The following is a 17,987-nucleotide window of genomic DNA, read 5'->3' as shown; positions in this document are numbered from 1 at the left end:
AGTATATAGCAACAAATTGGACAATCTGGACAAAATGGATAAATTCCTAGAATCATACAATGTTCCAAAACTGAATCAGGAAGAATCAGAGAATCTGAATAGACAGATTACAACTAGTGAAATTGAAGCAGTAGTAAAAAATAAAAATAAAAACTCACAACAAAAGCCCTCTACCGGATGGCTTCATAGGTGAATTTTATAAAATATTCAAAGACTAGATTATGGCAGAGAGCCGCAGACTTTTCAAAGTCCTGAGGCAAGATCTAAAGATGTACTATCATCCTTGCCAGTTGAAAGTAAACTGTTACTTTAAGGTAAACTATAAACAGCTAAAGACATATACCAGTGATGGTGAACCTTTTGAGCTCGGCGTGTCAGCATTTTGAAAAACCCTAACTTAACTCTGGTGCTGTGTCACATATAGAAATTTTTTGATATTTGCAACCATAGTAAAACAAAGACTTATACTTTTGATATTTATTTTATATATTTAAATGCCATTTAACAAAGAAAAACCAACCAAAAAAATGAGTTCGCGTGTCACCTCTGACACGCGTGTCATAGGTTCGCCATCACTGAATATACCAATCTTCTAACACAACCACTATAAAAAAAAAAAAGGTATAGCCAATATAGAAGATAAAATGGAATTACAAAATTTTAGTAATCCAAAACAGGACAGAAAAGAGGAAAAACTAAAGAAAGAATAAATGAGACAACTAGCAAGATGGTAGATTGAAAATACAAAAGGAAAACCTAAAGTTGAAGGGCATGCAGACTTTGAGAAAGAAACTTTGACAAACAGCCCATATCCTATACAGAAAACAGAAGACAAGAGTGACATCTTTAAGGTGCTGAAAGGAAAAAAAGTCAACCCAGAATTTTATGCCCAGTGAAAATATTTTTCAAAACAGGGATAATTCTCAGACAAACCATAATACTAAGAATATTCTTTGCCAGCAGATATAAACCACATGAAATATTAGAGGAAGTTCTTTAGGCAGAAGGAATATGACACCAGACAGAAACTTGAACCTACAAAAAAAGAATGCTAGAAATAGAATAAACAAAGGAAAGCAAATTTGACTTTTCCTTATTTTTAATTGCTTAAAAAGATAAATAATTGTCTAAAGCAAAATGAGCCGAAACCGGTTTGGCTCAGTGGATAGAGCGTCGGCCTGCGGACTGAAAGGTCCCAGGTTCGATTCTGGTCAAGGGCATGTACCTGGGTTGCGGGCACATCCCCAGTGGGAGATGTGCAGGAGGCAGCTGATCGATGTTCCTCTCTCATCGATGTTTCTAACTCTATCTCTCTCCCTTCCTCTCTGTAAAAAATCAATAAAATATATTTCTTTAAAAAAATAAAGCAAAATGAATAGCAATCTATTGTGTTTATAGCATATGTAAAAATAAAAAAACATGACAATAATAGCCCAAAGAATATAAGGATAGAATTGGAAATGTACTGTTATAAGGTCCTCACACTGCCCATTAAGTGGCATATTATTTAAAGGAAGACTCCAATTAATTCACAATGTATATTTTACACTCCAGGGCAACTACTAAAAATTTTACAGGTTGTGTTTGATAATTAATAGTAGAGACAAAATAGTATAATAAAAAAGGCTTAATTAACCTGACGAGGTAGAAATAGAGAATAAAAGAAACAAAGAACAGATAAAACAAATAGAAAACAGCTAGCACGATAGATTTTAATTTAAACATTTCAAAATCACATTTTATGTGAATGAATTAATAAAACAATTAAAATAAAGAGGGTAGAATTGCATAAGAAAGCAAGACCCAACTATATGCTGTGTATAAGAAACTCACATTAAATAGCCCTGACCGGTTTGGCTCAGTGGATAGAGTCAGCCTGCGGACTGAGGGGTCCCAGGTACGATTCCAGTCAAGGGCATGTGCCTTGGTTGCGGGCACATCCCCAGTGGGGGGTGTGCAGGAGGCAGCTGATCGATGTTTCTCTCTCATCGATGTTTCTAACTCTCTATCTCTCTCCCTTCCTCTCTGTGGAAAATCAATAAAATATTTAAAAATAAATCAATAAATATGAAGACACATCTAAGTTAGAAGTAAAGGAATGAAAAAAGGTATACCATGCCAGCACACAGCATCAGGGATGAATACAAACATTAAATAATGAAAAAGTCTATTATTCGAGAAAACATAATAATTCTAAATAATCTTCAACTAACAACAGAGCATCAAAATACATGATGCAAATCCAAATAGAACCGAAAGGAGAAATGCACAAGTCCATAGTTATAGGGGGAAACTTTCACACTCCTCTCTCAGTAATTGATAATAAAAATAAGCAGAAAAAATAGTGAGGATAGAAAAGAACTAATCAACACTATCATTGGCAAATATGTTCTCCCATTCAGTGCCCTGTGTCTTTTCATTTTGTTGATGGTTTCCTTTGCTGTGCAAAAACTTTTCAGTTTGGTGTATGAAAAGATGCTCAATGTCACTCATCATCAGAGAAACCCAAATTAAACCACAATAAGATATCATCTCACACCTGTCAGAATAGCTGTCATCAACAAATCAACAAATAACAAGTGTTGGCGAGGATGTGGAGAAAAGGGAACCCTCGTGCACTGCTAATGAGAATACAGACTGGTGCAGGCACTGAGGAAAGCAGTATGGAGTTTCCTCAAAAAATTAAAAATGGAACTACATGATGACTCAGTGATTCCATTTCTGGGAATATATCCGAAGAAACACAAAACACTAATTCAAAAGAATATATGCACCCCTATGTTCATTGCGGTGGTATTTACAATAGCCAAGATCTGGAAACAGCCCAAGTGCCCATCAGTAGATGAGTGGGGGAAAAAGCTATGGTACATTTACATAATGGAACATTACTCACTGCAAAAACGAAGGACATCTTTCTTACCTTTGCAACAGCATGGATGGGTCTGGAGGGTATTGTGCTAAATGAAATAAGCCAGTCAGAGAAAGACAAATACCATATGATTTCACTTATATGTTGAATCTAATGAACAAAATAAACCAACAAACAAAATAGAAACAGATTCATAGATACAGAGAATAGTGAATAGATGGACAGCTGTCAGAGGGGAGCTGTGTGAAAAAGGGGAAGGGGTGGGGCGAGGTAAGAGAGGGTAAAGGGGGTATCAATGGTGATGGGAGACTTGACTTGGGGTACTGAACATACAGTACAATGTACAGATGATGTATTATAGAATTATACCCCTAAAACCTATATAATATTGTTAACCAATGTCATCCCACCCAACAAGAGTAATACACATTTTCTTTCAAGTACACATGTAATATTCACCAAATGAAACCAGACTGTGGGTCATAATATAAACTTAACAAATTTTAAAGAATAGAACTCACAGTTTGTCCTTAGACCATAATGGAATTTAGCCAGAAATTAATAACAGAAAGATAATCTAGAAAATCCCCCAATATTTGGAAATTTAAAATACTTCTAAGCAATCCTTGGATCAAACAGGAAATCTCAGAGGGACATTAAAGAATATGTTAAATGAATTAAAATGAAAACACAATAGATCAGTATGTGAAATTTTGTGGGCTGCTCCTAAAGCAGTGCTTAGAACAGTGATGGCGAACCTACGACACCTCTGACACGCGAACTCATTTTTTGGGTTGATTTTTCTTTGTTAAATGGCATTTAAATATATAAAATAAATATCAAAAAGATAAATCTTTGTTTTACTATGGTTGCAAATATCAAAGAATGTCTGTATGTGACATGGCACCAGAGTTAAGTGAGGGTTTTTCAAAATGCTGACACGCCGAGCTCAAAAGGTTCGCCATCACTGGCTTAGAAGGAAGTTTATAGTAGTAAATGCTTATACTGGAAAAAAAAATGCTTATGTTGGAAAATAAGAAAGATCTCAAATCAGTGATTGAAGTTTCCACCTAAAGAAACTAGATAAAGAAGAGATACAATTAACCCCAAAGCAATCACAAGAAAGTAAATAGTACAGATAAGAGCTAAATCAGCCCTAGCCACCTTGGCTCAGCGGATAGAGCTGTCAGCCTGCGGACTGAAGGGTCCCAGGTTCCATTACAGGCAAGGGCACATGCCTGGGTTGTGGGCTCGATCCCCAGTAGGGGGCGTGCAGGAGGCAGCCGATCAATGATTCTCTCTCATTATTGATGTTTCTGCCTCTCTTTCCTTCTCCCTCTCTGAAATCCATAAAGAAATATTATATATATATATATATATATAGAGAGAGAGAGAGAGAGAGAGAGAGAGAGAAATCAATAAAATTTAAAGCAGAAAATCAATAGAGAAGAACAATGAAGCCAAAGGCTGTTTCTTAGACAATATCAGTGAAATTGATAAAAGTCTAGCCCAGCCGAAACCGGTTTGGCTCAGTGGATAGAGCGTAGGCCTGCGGACTGAAGGGTCCCGGGTTCGATTCCGGGCAAGGGCATGTGCCTTGGTTGTGGGCACACCCCCAGTGGGAGATGTGCAGGAGGCTGCTGATCAATATTTCTCTCTCATCGATGTTTCTGGCTATCTCTCTCCCTTCCTCTCTGTAAAAAATCAATAAAATATATTTAAAAAAAAAAAAGTCTAGCCGTGGTTGGCAAACTGCGGCTCGAGAGCCACATGCGGCTCTTTGGCCCCCTGAGTGTGGCTCTTCCACAAAATACCATGTGCGCGTGTACAGTGCCATTGAAACTTCGTGGCCCATGTGCAGAAGTCGGTTTTCGGCCTGGGCGAGTCTATTTTGAAGAAGTGGCATTAGAAGAAGTGGGGGGTGTCCGTCGGTCCGGCTAAGGGAGAGGCACGCAGTTGGGCCGGGGGATACAGCACGGGGGAGGCGCGCACGCAATGTTGAGAGTTGAGGATGGGTGAGTTGGAAGGGGTCGACCTCAGCGAACGTACCTCAATCAGATTGAGGACGTTTTTAGCAAAGGCCAGCTGAGGAGTATCCTAATTAAGTTAATAACAATGTACCTATCTATGTAGTTTAAGTTTAAAAAATTTGGCTCTCAAAAGAAATTTCAATCGTTGTACTGTTGATATTTGGCTCTGTTGACTAATGAGTTTGCTGACCACTGGTCTAGCCAAACTGATCAGAAAAAAAAAATAGAGAAGAAATAAACTACAGTATCAGAAATGAAAGAGGAGGCATCACCACAGATCCTACAGACATTAAAAGAATAGTAAGGGAATATAATAAACATCTTTATGCCAATAAATGCAAGAACTGAATTAGAGAAAATCTTTGAAAAACCTAAACTACCAAAGCTCACTCAAGAAGCTATGGATAGCCTGGCCGGTGTGACTCAGAAGCTGAGTATGGACCCATAAACCAGGAGGTCATGTTTTCATTCCAGGTCAGGGTACATGCCCAGGTTTGGGGGTCAATCCCCAGTAGGGGATGTGCAGGAGGCAGCCAATCTGATGATTCTCTCATCATTGATGTGTCTATCTCTCTCTCCCTCTCCCTTACTCTCTTTGAAATCAATAAAAACATATGAAAATATATACATTTTTATTTTTTAAAATATATTTTATTGATTTTTTACAGAGAGGAAGGGAGAGAGACAGAGAGTCAGAAATATCAATGAGAGAGAAACATCGATCAGCTGCCTCCTGCACACCCCCCACTGGGGACATGCCCTCAACCAAGGCACATGCCCTTGACCGGAATCGAACCCAGGACCCTTCAGTCTGCAGGCCAACGCTCCATCCACTGAGCCAAACCGGTTAGGGCTAAAATATATACATTTTAAAAAATAAGCTATGCATAACCTGAATAGCACTATATCTGTTAAAGAAATAGAGATTATAGTTAGTAACTGTCTCACAAAAAAAGTGCAGGTCCAGATAGTTTCAGTGGTGAATTTTTTTGTGAACCAATGTCACCCCAATAAATTCAATTTTTAAAAAATAATATTGAAGAAAAAATTTAAAAATAAAGGCTCTGTTGTAATAAACTTCTAATCCATTTGTTAAAAATGGTGACTTTTATCAAACATTTAAGGAAGAAGGAATACCAATTCTGCACAGTATCTTTCAGAAAATAGAAGAGGTGGGAACATTTCCCAATTCATTTTATGAGGCAAGCATTATGCTAATATCAAAATCAGTCAAAGATAACACAAAAGAGGCAAACCACAGACCAATATACCTCATAAACAAAGACACAAATGTCCTCAGCAAAATATTAACAAATTGAATCCAGGAGTACATGCAAAGGATAGTAGATTACAACGCAGTGAAGCTTATCCCAGAAGTTCAAGGCTGGCTCAATATGCAAATTTCAGAATAATTCACCATAGTAACAGACCAAAAAAAAAGCATATCAGTATTTTTATAGATGCAGAAAGGTATTTAACAAAATCCAATTCGTGATTTTTTTTGAAAGGTCTCAGCAAACTAGCAATACAAGGGAACTTGATAAAAAGCACCTTCAAATAGCCTACAGAAAACATACTTAAAAAGTGAAAGACTGAATGCTTTCCCCGTAAGATCAGGATAAAAAGGATGACTGCTGTCATCATTTCTATGTAGCACTGACAGTACCACAGGTTCTAACTGTAAACAAGGCTACTAGAATTAGTGAGTTAGCAAGGTTGCAGAATACAAGGTTAATATACAAAAATCACCTGATAAAACTCCAAGCCACTATATGCAGACTAATAGTGAGTTGGGTTGGCTCCTCCACAACCTTTAAGGTGCATTACAAGAGTCCCAGCCATTATTATCTTCCTCCTGAGTTATTTTGAAATAGTTATCTTCTCTCTCGCTCTCTCTCCCTCTCTCTCTCTTAATTTGGCTGTAGTATTGGTGGTAAAATATACATAATCTGGATCATCTCTACTTCTGTATTTATTTATTATTAGACTTCAACCAATCTTCTTTTCCCCCTTCTACCTCTCTTCCCCTGTAGGATGTACTGTATGTATGTAGTCGTGAACTCTGTATTAATAGATTAGAAATTTACAAATCTGTTTTGTACTTTTATACTGATGGGTACTTATGATCACAACTTTTACAAGATTATTGAATAAATTTAGTCTTTTTAGAAAATAAAAAACCAACTGATAAACTAATTCTAGTATATGCTGCCAAAGTGAGCACAATAAATTAATTCTAAAATTAATATAAAAGACAAAGGACCTAGAATAGTTAAAACAACTTTCAAAAGTAAAGTTGGAGGGCTAAAACTGCCTGGTTTCAAGATTTATTATAAAGGTATTGTCATGAGATCAATGAACGAAGAGATCAGTGGAACAGACTAGAGAATACACACACCCACATTAGTATGACCAATTCATTCTTTTTAACAAAGTTCCAAAAGTACGGTCTACTCAATAAATGGTAATCGAAGAAATAAGATTGATTTACAAGAAAATGAACAACATAAACCTCACAGCTTTTACAAAATTTAACTCAAATAGGTCACTGATCTAAATATAAAACATTATAAAACTTTTAAGGGGGGGAAGGGAATGGGAAGAGATTAACCAAAGAACTTATATGCATATATGCATTACCCATAGACACAGACAATAGGGTGGCAAAGGCCTGGGGTGGGAACCAGATGGAGAGGGGCAATGGGAGGGGAAAGAGGGGACATCCGTAATACTCTCAACAATACAGATTTTAAAAAAACAGGACTAGCCCTAGCCAGTTTGGCTCAATGGATAGAGCATGGGCCTGCAGACTGAAGGGTCCCAGGTTCGATTCTGGTGCAAGGCATGTACCAAGGTTGCAGGCTCAATCCCCAGCCCCGGAGGCAACCAATCTATGTTTCTCTCTCTCTCCCTTTCTCCCTTCCACTCTCTCTAAAAATCAGTGGAAAAATATCCTCAGAGAGGATTAACAAGAAGAAAGAAGAAGAAATAACTAACTAAATAAATAAAACTTTTAGGGGGGCTGAAACCGGTTTGGCTCAGTGGATAGAGCGTCGGCCTGCGGACTGAAGGGTCCCAGGTTCGATTCCGGTCAAGGGCATGTACCTGGGTTGCGGGCATATCCCCAGTGGGAGATGTGCAGGAGGCAGCTGATTGATGTTTCTCTCTCATCGATGTTTCTAACTCTCTATCTCTCTCCCTTCCTCTCTGTAAAAAAAATCAATAAAATATATTAAAAAAAAAAAAAAACTTTTAGGGGGAAAAAAACACCATAGGAGAATGTCTTCAGGATCTAGGACTAGGCAAAGAGTTCTTAGATTTGACACTAAAAACAAAATCCATAAAAGTACATTAGATAAATTGGACTTAGTCAAACTTTTTAAATCTTTGTTCTAGAAAAGATATAATAAATAGAATGAAAAAACAAACTGTAGACTGGTAGAAAATATTTTCAAATTATATAGCCACTAAGTGTTGCTTTGAAGACTAACTGAGATAAAACAAGTGAAGTCCTTAGCATAGGGCCTGGCACATACAAGCATTCAATAAATTTCAGTTATTATAATTTTATTATCATTGCTGTGTGAGCATTCTTTAAAATTGAGAAAATAAAGCAAGGCAAACGTTCACCAACAGAGAAATTGTTCAATTATGTTCCATCTATTACAAGGAATGTTAAGCCCTGGTTTAGTAAGAAAATGAAGTAAATCCAAATACTCTAACCTGGAGATGTCCAGGATTGTTGTGAAAAAAGAATATTGGTGGACAATTTTATAGCATGATCTCACTTGTGCAAAAAGGAAAATTATATCTTTTGTAGAAATTTTTCTAGGATGATACTCACTAAACTGCTAACAGTTGTTATCCCTGGGGAAGGGAGCGGGATAAGGAGGGGTGCACAGAATAGGTAGCATATGGAGGAAAATGAAAGAGGGCCTTTTACTTGGGACTCCATTTAGTCCTAGATTGTTTACATTTTGACAAGACTATATTCCTCTATTATTTTGTGAAACAAGAAATACAAAAGAAAAGAATCAACTATCTTTTCACAGAGCAGTGATAGAAATAACTTTGATTGCTTTGGCTCACGGCGTCGAGGATGAAACACAAGCTTACCTTGGCCTGAAAGACTTAACTAAAAACAGACTCAGCTTCCATTTGTAATTTAACAAACATTACAGGCGTGCTGCATGTTGGTCTGGCAGTGCAAAGAACCGAGTTACTGCCCTGGTTGTGCGACCAACTCACTTTGTTGTGTTATTGTGGTACAAATGGTAGATTGTGGAGTTATTGAGGTCAGGGAGCACGTCTTTTCTTTCTCTGCATCTCCAGCCCGTGATACAGGGCCTGGCTCAGAGCTGGCACTCAATTAAAAGGACATGACAAGATCTTAATTAAAGTTGGCTGTGAATAATAACCCCGTTGAACTGACACACGATCGCCATCTAGTGGCAACAAGGGGTTCCTGCAGGACTTAGAAATGAGAGGAAGGGGGCTTTCTGAGGTGTTCTAGAGACCTTTCAACAAAATAGCATGGACTAAGGCTATGACCCTAATAAGAAATCCCCAAGCCTGGGCTAAAATGTCAAAGGTTATGTCTTTGAATATTGATGAGACGACATCTAGGTGCTCTTGTGTCTTAAGTCTCCTCTATCACCACCCCATCATCCCAATGCTGCAAACACATACCTACAAGCTGTTCAAAGTTCCGCACTTGCCACACCTCCATTGCACCCCAAAAGACTGAAGCACGTCTGATAATAGGTATATGCACTCACGCCTTCCCAACGCTGACGAAATACTAATCAACTTTCCTAAGCCAGTTTGGACAGGACAAGATACAAAACAGGACTGGGGAAAAATATTCCATAAACTTCGCCCTCCAGGTTCACCATCTTTCTGCATCATCTGCTGAAGAATGGGAGACACTCTGAAAACATCTAATACACCTTTAAAATGTCTCCCATTCCAAAGGGCTACCAGGAAACCACCGGGAGCCGGCCTGGCCGGTACCACCCGCTGTGACAAACCCTCACCTGCCCAGAAGGCTCGCGGGGTGCAGGTTTTCTTCTCTTGCCTCCTTTGAATATCAATGAGTCTGCAAAACAGCTTCACTGTTTTTTAGGGAAGCAGCTGGGTGATTCAGAGGCTGCGAAATATTGGACCTTGTGTTTACGGACTTGGGGATGCAAAAAAGAATCATGAAGGGGCACACTGGGAGTCCAGCTGAAAAACCTCGGGATGTATACATCAGATCTGTGGCATCTGCATGCTGAGTAGAACAACATTCCCGTCAACTGTTGCTCAGCAGAACAAACAACAACAATTAAAAAAAAAACACCTTCCCAAAGACTCAGAAGAGAAGGATACCGTCTAGCCTAGGGTCAGTGGGGAAAGGGGCCCCTAAGTAGGACCAGGAAAGGCTGCCGGGGCGCCTTCTGGAAGTACACAGACCCGCTTCAAGTTTTCTTCTGTTCCCACCTCCTCCACTTCCACACAGTATGTGCCTCATAAATGTAGCAACGAAAACAGTGGGGGAACTTGGCTGCAACTCGGACACCAGTTTGGGAGGATGCCATACACAAGAGATTTGTGGGTGGGCTGCTGGGGAGCGGAGCAGCCATGAGTGTGAGTGTGAGTGTGAGTGTGTGTGTGTGTGTGTGTGTGTGTGTGTGTCCGCGCGCGCGCGCGTGTTGCGAGCACCCTGCTCCGGAGTTACAGAGAAATTGGGAATTCTGAACAAGATGGATACATCAGGCTACTCCCAGCCTAAAAAAAGCCAGCCCTGGTATCTATTTATATGCAACTCCCTGAGGACTGAAGTGGTTCTTCCTAATGGATGAAGAACATTCAGTAGCAATCAAGTCTTGAAGGGGGGATGTTTTTAAGACTTTACTTATGCAGACGGTGCTGATGGAGATAATGAACGTTTGAGCCTCGCGCAGTGCATTTAAAATGGTAATGGACTATGTAGGAAGATGTGCTGATAGGGAGATGTGTCCTTCCCTTATTGCACACTAGCAGAAGTCCATGGTTCCTGCTAGTACTAGGGGGAAAAAAGCGACGTGTCAGCATAAAGAAAAAGCTGAGAAGAGACAGCATGAGAAACGAGTTACACTCCGTGGAAGGTTCCAGATAGGAGTGTCCGATGACAACTACAAGGGAGAGCACTCCTTACGGTCCAAGTGGAATGCAGGCCCGGTCCCGCTGTGCTGCTTTCTCCCTACCCCCTGCCCTGTCCTCCTCGCCGGGCAATGGGACTCGGGGCCACCCCTCTCCGGGGACAGGGCACTCTTTCGCGATGTCTCTCTCTCCGGCCGCTCGTGCACCGAGCCCGGCGCCCGGCGCTGCAGCCCCAACCCGCCTTCCTCCTCTAGGGTCAGCGGCGGTCGGAGCAGCCGGCCCCGCGAGCGAGAGTCCCCGGGCCCCTGCCCGCCGCTGGGACACTGGCTCGACGTGCGATTTCGCTTTCGGTGGATCGGCCTCGCCTGCAGCCCCGAGAGCTGGGAGCGGCTGCGTTCGGGGAGCAGAGAAGCCCGGGGCTCCCGGCGGCCACCCCGCGGGCGGGGACCCCAGGACGGGAGGGTGGGCGGCTGGCGCCCCTACTCACGTAGCGCTGCAGTTTCCTCTCGGGGGGCGACTTGACGAGCCAGCCGGTGCACACAGCGTCGCCTGCGCTCATCGTGGCCGCCGCCGCCGCCGCCGCCCCTTCCTCCAGCTGGGTCGGCCGCCCTCGGCAGGAGGAAGTCGGGCCAGGGATTCCGACGGGGCGGGCCCAGCGCCCGCCCGCCCGCCCAGCGCCGCCCCGTGCGGCCCCGCGACCCCCGCCTCCGGCCGCTCCCCCTCGGCCCCCCCTTCCCCCCCCCGGGGACGGGCGCCACCCCCCGTGGCGCGAGTCAGCGGGGGAAGCGGGCGGCAGAGCCCCGGGAGCCCCTTCGAGCAAGAGCCCAGGCGACTGGCCTGTGGCCGGACCACCAGAGAGCGCACGAAAGGAGCCCCTCGACCTAAAGAGAGCGCAGCGCGGAACTGTCCCCCGCGCCCTCGCGCCCACCCGTGACCAGTCACGTCAAAAGGGCTGGTCCAGGGGCCTCGCAGTCCCTAAAGCTTAAACCTGTGATTCGCACCTGCCATGGATATAGTTAGGCAGTGAATGACTTCCCTGAGCCACTTGTTTGCAGAAAAGGGGTTCTTTAAAAGTTGCAATTTGGGATACTAATTTTAAGGTGATTATTAAGAAACAAAAGACTCAACCAGGAAACAGGGACCCTAAAGAGAGGTGTGGGGTGTGGGGGACGGGAAGAGATTAACCCAAGAACTTGTATGCATATATGCATAGCCCCTGGACTCAGACAATAGTGTGGTGAAGGCCTGGGGTGAGGCAGGGACTGGGTAGAGGGGGAGGGGGAAGGAAATAGGGGACATCTGTAAAACTGTCAACATTCAAAAATGAACTTTTAAAAAAAAGACAAAAGAAAGAAAAAAACTCAGAAAGAACCTTTGACACACACACACACACCCCCCCCCCCCCAACTTTCTTGCCTAAGAGATTCAGATGGGAAAACTTTAGAAAGCATTCCTGCCCTAGCTGGTTTGGCTCAGTGGATAGGACTGAAGGGTTCCGGGTTCGATTCTGGTCAAGGGCATGTACGTCGGTTGCAGGTTCCCCGGCCCTGGTCGGGCTGTGTGCAGGAGGCTACCAATCGATGTGTCCCTCTCACATCGATGTTTATCTCTCCGTCTCCCTTCCACTCTCTCTAAAAATCAATGGAGTCCTTTGACTCAGTGGCTAGAACATCGGCCTGCAGACTGAAGGGTCCCAGGTTCGATTCCGGTCAAGGGCATGTACCTTGGTTGCAGGCACATCCCTAGTAGGGAGTGTGCAGGAGGCAGCTGATCCATGTTTCTCTCTTCGATGTTTCCAACTCTATCCCTCTCCCCTCCTCTCTGTAAAAAAATCAATAAAATATATTTTAAAAAAATGGAAAAATATCCTCGGCTGAGGATTAATAATAATAATAAAAGGCACTCCTTAAAACAGTCACCTCTAGGGTTCATCTTCTAGTTCAGACACCACCCCGCCTCAATATCCTATAATGTCTATCAACCTTTATTTGACGTGTATAAGATGGAGAGAGAAGGAAAATTGGAAAAGTTTACAAGCACACACACACACACACACACACACACACAGCTACCATGATCCTTATTTCTAGAACTGGTCTTCATAACTTCCTTCTCCCACTACCCTCCCTGTCCCCCTTTTGCTCTGCAGCCAGGACCTCAGCTGGTCAGAAGTCTCTACCTGGTGAGTATCGTAAACCTTTACTCCCATGGAGTCTGAATCCTCAGTGGTCTTGCCTGAAGCCTCAATGGCTGCACTAGCTGGTTTGGCTCAGTGGCTAGAGGACTGAAGGGTCCTGGGTTTGATGGCAGTCAAAGCACCTGCCCGGGTTGCGGGCATGATCCCCAGTAGGGAGCGTGATCAATGATTCTTTCTCATCACTGATGTTTCTTCCTCTCTCTCCCTTCCTCTCTGAAATTTATAAAAATATATTAAAACAAAAACACACACACACGTACACACACAAATAAGTGCCTATTCAAGTGAGTGCAAAATGCTGCCCCTTCTAGATAAATGTGGTCTGAGTCCATCAATCTGCCACCAGGGGGCTGGCTGGACGCCCCCTAAGGATGTTACCTTATAGGGGTTTCAGCGTTGGTCTCTGCTGTGGGCAGGTTGAGTACATAGCAGTGGCAGTGGCTGTGACCGTATCAATTGATGCCAGTCCCCGGGAGCCTCACCACTCATTGCTAATTCCCTTCAGCTTGCTCTTGCGTCTGTATACTCACCTGGAGAGTATGATGCTAAGTGAAATCAGCCAGTCCGAGAAAGACAAGTATCACATGCTCTCACTCATATATGGAATCTAATGAACAAAATAGATCGAGAGACATTGAAGCATGCAACAGATGGATGTGTTTCAGAGGGAAAGGGAGGGGGAGATTAACCAATGAACTTATATACATATATGCATAGCCCATGGCCAGACAGTGCAAGGGAGGGGATGGGAGTGGGGTAGAGGGCGTCAATTGGGGGGAAAAAGGGGACATCTGTAATTCTTTCAATAATAAAGAGAAATTTTTTTAAATCCCCTCATTATACTCTCCTCAGTTCAATCCACTGAGTCTACCATCTGCTTCCTTCTGAGACCTTGATCAATATACCCATCTTGCCGAAACCGGTTTGGCTCAGTGGATAGAGTGTCGGCCTGCGGACTGAAAGGTCCCAGGTTCGATTCCGGTCAGGGGCATGTGCCTGGGTTGCGGGCATATCCCCGGTGGGGGGTGTGCAGGAGGCAGCTGATCGATGTTTCTCTCTCATCGATGTTTCTGACTCTCTATCTCTCTCCCTTCCTCTCTGTAAAAAATCAATAAAATATATTTAAAAAATATATATATATACCCATCTAGCCATGTAGAACTCCCTATGATGTCACAGGCGTGAGTCAAAGGAAAGGGTGTCACGTGGCAGTGCTTTCCAGACCTGCTGGAGTCCTGGTGCCAAATATTCCACTTGCAGAGGATGTCAGTGCCCAGTTTATCAGGGGCAGCTGAGGTGCCCTGGCGCCTTGGTGCCCCATGGTCAAACATTTACACTTCACCACAGCCCAGGAGCCAGCCAGAAGCTGCTGATCAAAAGGAAAGTACCTCTTTTGTGCTAGAGGACATGACTTCCTTCAAAACTCTGGGGGGGATGCCCTGGCCGGTGGCTCAGTGGTTAGAGATTTGGCCCATGCACTGAAGGGTCTCAGCTTCGATTCCCAGTCAAGAGCACGTACCTGGGTTGCGGGTTCACTCCCTGCCCCCTATTTGGGGCGAGTGCTGGAGGCAACCAACCGATGTCTCTCTCTCATCAATGTTTCTCTCTCTCTTTCTCTCTCTCTCTCTCTCTCCCTTCCTCCCTCCCTTCCACTCTCTGACAAGAAATGGAAAAATATCCTCTGGTGAGGATTAACTGTATGTTTCTCCTCTTGGGATTTGCCGGAGACTCCATGTAGCCTCCCAGTATGTCAAAGGGCTCTATGCATGTTGAATCTGTGTGATCATAAAGGTCAAGTGCATTGGACCTGCTGCAGAGCCTTTTTTTTACCCTGGGTCCCACTGAAAACATGCAACCTTATGGATTACTTGCTGAATGCATTGGTGTGACAATTAAATGTAGCATGTATTGTCTGCAGATTCTGAAAAGTCACAGACCACTGATGGTCCATGATGTCCAAAAGGTTGGTGACCGCTGGCCCAGACCATCTCCACACATCATGAGGGTCAGGCTCTTGAGTTTCCATGGGTTTTATCTCCCATTTTCTGGCATACATGTATCTTAATAAAGCATTTATGCTATCTCTCTTTTTTAATCCTCACTCAAGGATATATTTTTCCATTGATTTTTTTTTTTTTTAGAGAGAGAGTGGAAGGGAGGAGAAGAGACAGAAAGAAACATCAATGTGAGAGAGACACATCCATTGGTTGCCTCCCACACATGCCCCTGTTTTGCACGGGGGATCAAGCCTGCAACCGAGGCATGTGCCCTTAACCAGAATCAAACTTGGGACCCTTCAGTACATGGTCTGATGCTCTATCCACTGAGCCAAATCAGCTAGAGCTATTTATGCTATCTCTCTTTTTAAAAAAATACTTGTATTGATTTTAGAGAGGAAGGGAGAGGGAGAGAGAGAGAGAAACATCATGATGAGAGAGAATCATTGATCGGCTGCCTCCTGCACAACCCACACTGGGGATCAAGCCCACAACCTGGGCATGTGTCCTTGACTAGAATCAAAGCCAGGACCATTCAGTCCACAGGCCAATGCTCTATCCCAGGGGTGGGCAAACTTTTGACTCGAGGGCCACAATGGGTTCTTAAACTGGACCGGAGGGCCGGAACAAAAGCATGGATGGAGTGTTTGTGTGAACTAATATAAATTCAAAGTAAACATCATTACATAAAAGGGTACGGTCTTTTTTTTTTTTTTTTTTTTTTTTAGTTTTATTCATTTCAAACAGGCCGGATCCGGCCCGCTGGCCGTAGTTTGCCCACGGCTGCTCTATCCACTGAGCCAAACCATCTAGGGCTATTTCGGCTGTCTCTTGATCACCAGGTCCAGTAAACAAAATGTCTTCAATGTAATGGACCAGCATGATGTTCATCATGATTGTAGGCGCAATCAAGTTCCATTCACCCTGGAGTATGACAATGAGCCAGAGGATAGATATAGCCCTGAGATAAGGCACTGAAGTTGGACTTCTGTTCCTTCCACATGAAAGCGAGCTGATTCTGATAGTCTCTGCTGATTGGAAGGGGAGAGGAGAGCATTTGTTAGACAAATAGCCGCTTACCAGGTGCCAGGGTCTGGGTTGATTTGCTCTAGGAAAACAACATCATCCAGAATGACTTCAATTCGAGTCATAGCCTGATTACTTGTGCAATTACCCACTATTCATCGCCAGGTAGGTTAGAGAAGGATGTAATTCCTGCATGTTTGAGAGTGTCCTGTTCTCCCTTCCAAAGGAACCCAAATTGCTTCTTCGTGGGCACTCCTCCTACATTTCTAGGGAGAGATGACGTCTTTATGTTACAATTTTCATTCTCCTTTTGTCAAGCTGCGTCCCAGCTTCTAGGTACTCCAGCCTGGGGAGAAGAGATACTTTCAGTAGGAAGTGGTTTTCAGTACCTGGATTCTCTTTGTGGCTTCCCCATTTATCATTTATTTAAAATAGGTTTAGTTTGGCAGTTCTAATTATAAGTACTGTCAATCTTATAATTAGAAGGATTTGTGAAAATAAATGTCCACGCCCAGTTGGCGTGGCTCAGTGGTTGAGCGTAGACTCTATGAACCAGGAGGTCAGGGTTTGATTCCCCTTCGAGGCACATGCCCAGGTTGCGGGCTAGATCCCCAGTAGGGGGCGTGCAGGAGACAGCCGATCAATGATTCTCTCTAATCCTTGATGTTTCTCTCTCTCCCTCTCCCTTCCTCTCTGAAATCAATAAAAATATATTAATAAATGTTCACTATTACGGGAGAGTTTCTATTTCTTTTTTTTTAATATATTTTATTGATTTTTTACAGAGAGGAAGGGAGAGAGATAGAGAGCTAGAAACATCGATGAGAGAGAAACATCGATCAGCTGCCTCCTGCACAACCCCCACTGGGGATGTGCCCGCAACCCAGGTACATGCCCTTGACCGGAATCGAACTGGGACCCTTCAGTCCGCAGGGGGACGCTCTATCCACTGAGCCAAACCGGTTTCAGCTTTCTATTTCTTTTTTTAATACATTTTATTGATTTTTTACAGAGAGGAAGGGAGAGGGATAGAGAGTTAGAAACATCGATCAGCTGCCTCCTGCACAACCCCTACTGGGTATGTGCCTGCAATCAAGGTACATGCCCTTGACCGGAATCGAACCTGGGACCCTTGAGTCCGCAGGCCAACGCTCTATCCATTGAGCCAAACCGGTTAGGGCAAGAGCTTTTATTTCGGGGACCCTTTTCCCCCTCCCTACGTGGGAGTCCATTCTGTGGGACTCTTTCCCTCTCCCCATGGGAGTCTGTACTTGTTCTTCAATAAATCTCCACCTTTGCTATACCAAAAAAAAAAAAGTTTCTATTTCAATTGTGTTATATGGGCAAAGTGGACATGCAGCTAAGTTATTTTCTGTGCAAAGAGAGAAAATTTGAAAATAAAATAGTTCTCCAATTTCCAGATCAGGGACATACATGGGGAGATAGCTTACATGTATGTGAAAGGCCAATAATAAGAGAAGAGGGCTGTGCCTTCCTATATTCCCCACCTCTTTTTTTTTTAATATATTTTATTGATTTTTTACAGAGAGGAAGGGAGAGAGATAGAGAGCTAGAAACATCGATGAGAGAGAAACATCGATCAGCTGCCTCCTGCACACTCCCCACTGGGGATGTGCCCGCAACCAAGGTACATGCCCTTGACCGGAATCGAACGTGGGACCTCTGAGTCCGCAGGCTGACGCTCTATCCACTGAGCCATACCAGTCAGGGCCCCACCTCTTGTT

General features: G+C 43.3%; 1 protein-coding gene across 3 annotated transcripts in view; it reads right to left on the bottom strand.

Annotated features, from left to right (window-relative positions):
* GAB3 (GRB2 associated binding protein 3) overlaps positions 1 to 11,611 on the bottom strand; it is an 80,085-nt gene extending 68,474 nt beyond the window's left edge. For all 3 annotated transcript variants that reach the window (XM_036305962.1, XM_036305963.1, XM_036305964.1), the window contains exon 1: positions 11,510 to 11,611. In XM_036305962.1, the coding sequence (XP_036161855.1) occupies positions 11,510 to 11,581 (72 nt within the window). In that variant the 5' untranslated portion in view covers positions 11,582 to 11,611. The remainder of the gene's footprint in view (positions 1 to 11,509) is intronic.
* Positions 11,612 to 17,987: the final 6,376 nt, after the last annotated feature.

Source organism: Myotis myotis, unplaced genomic scaffold (assembly GCF_014108235.1).
Source record: "Myotis myotis isolate mMyoMyo1 unplaced genomic scaffold, mMyoMyo1.p scaffold_m19_p_4, whole genome shotgun sequence".
Lineage (NCBI taxonomy): Eukaryota > Metazoa > Chordata > Mammalia > Chiroptera > Vespertilionidae > Myotis > Myotis myotis.
The sequence above is the reverse complement of the archived record's forward strand: the minus strand, read 5'-3'. Positions and strand labels throughout refer to the sequence as shown.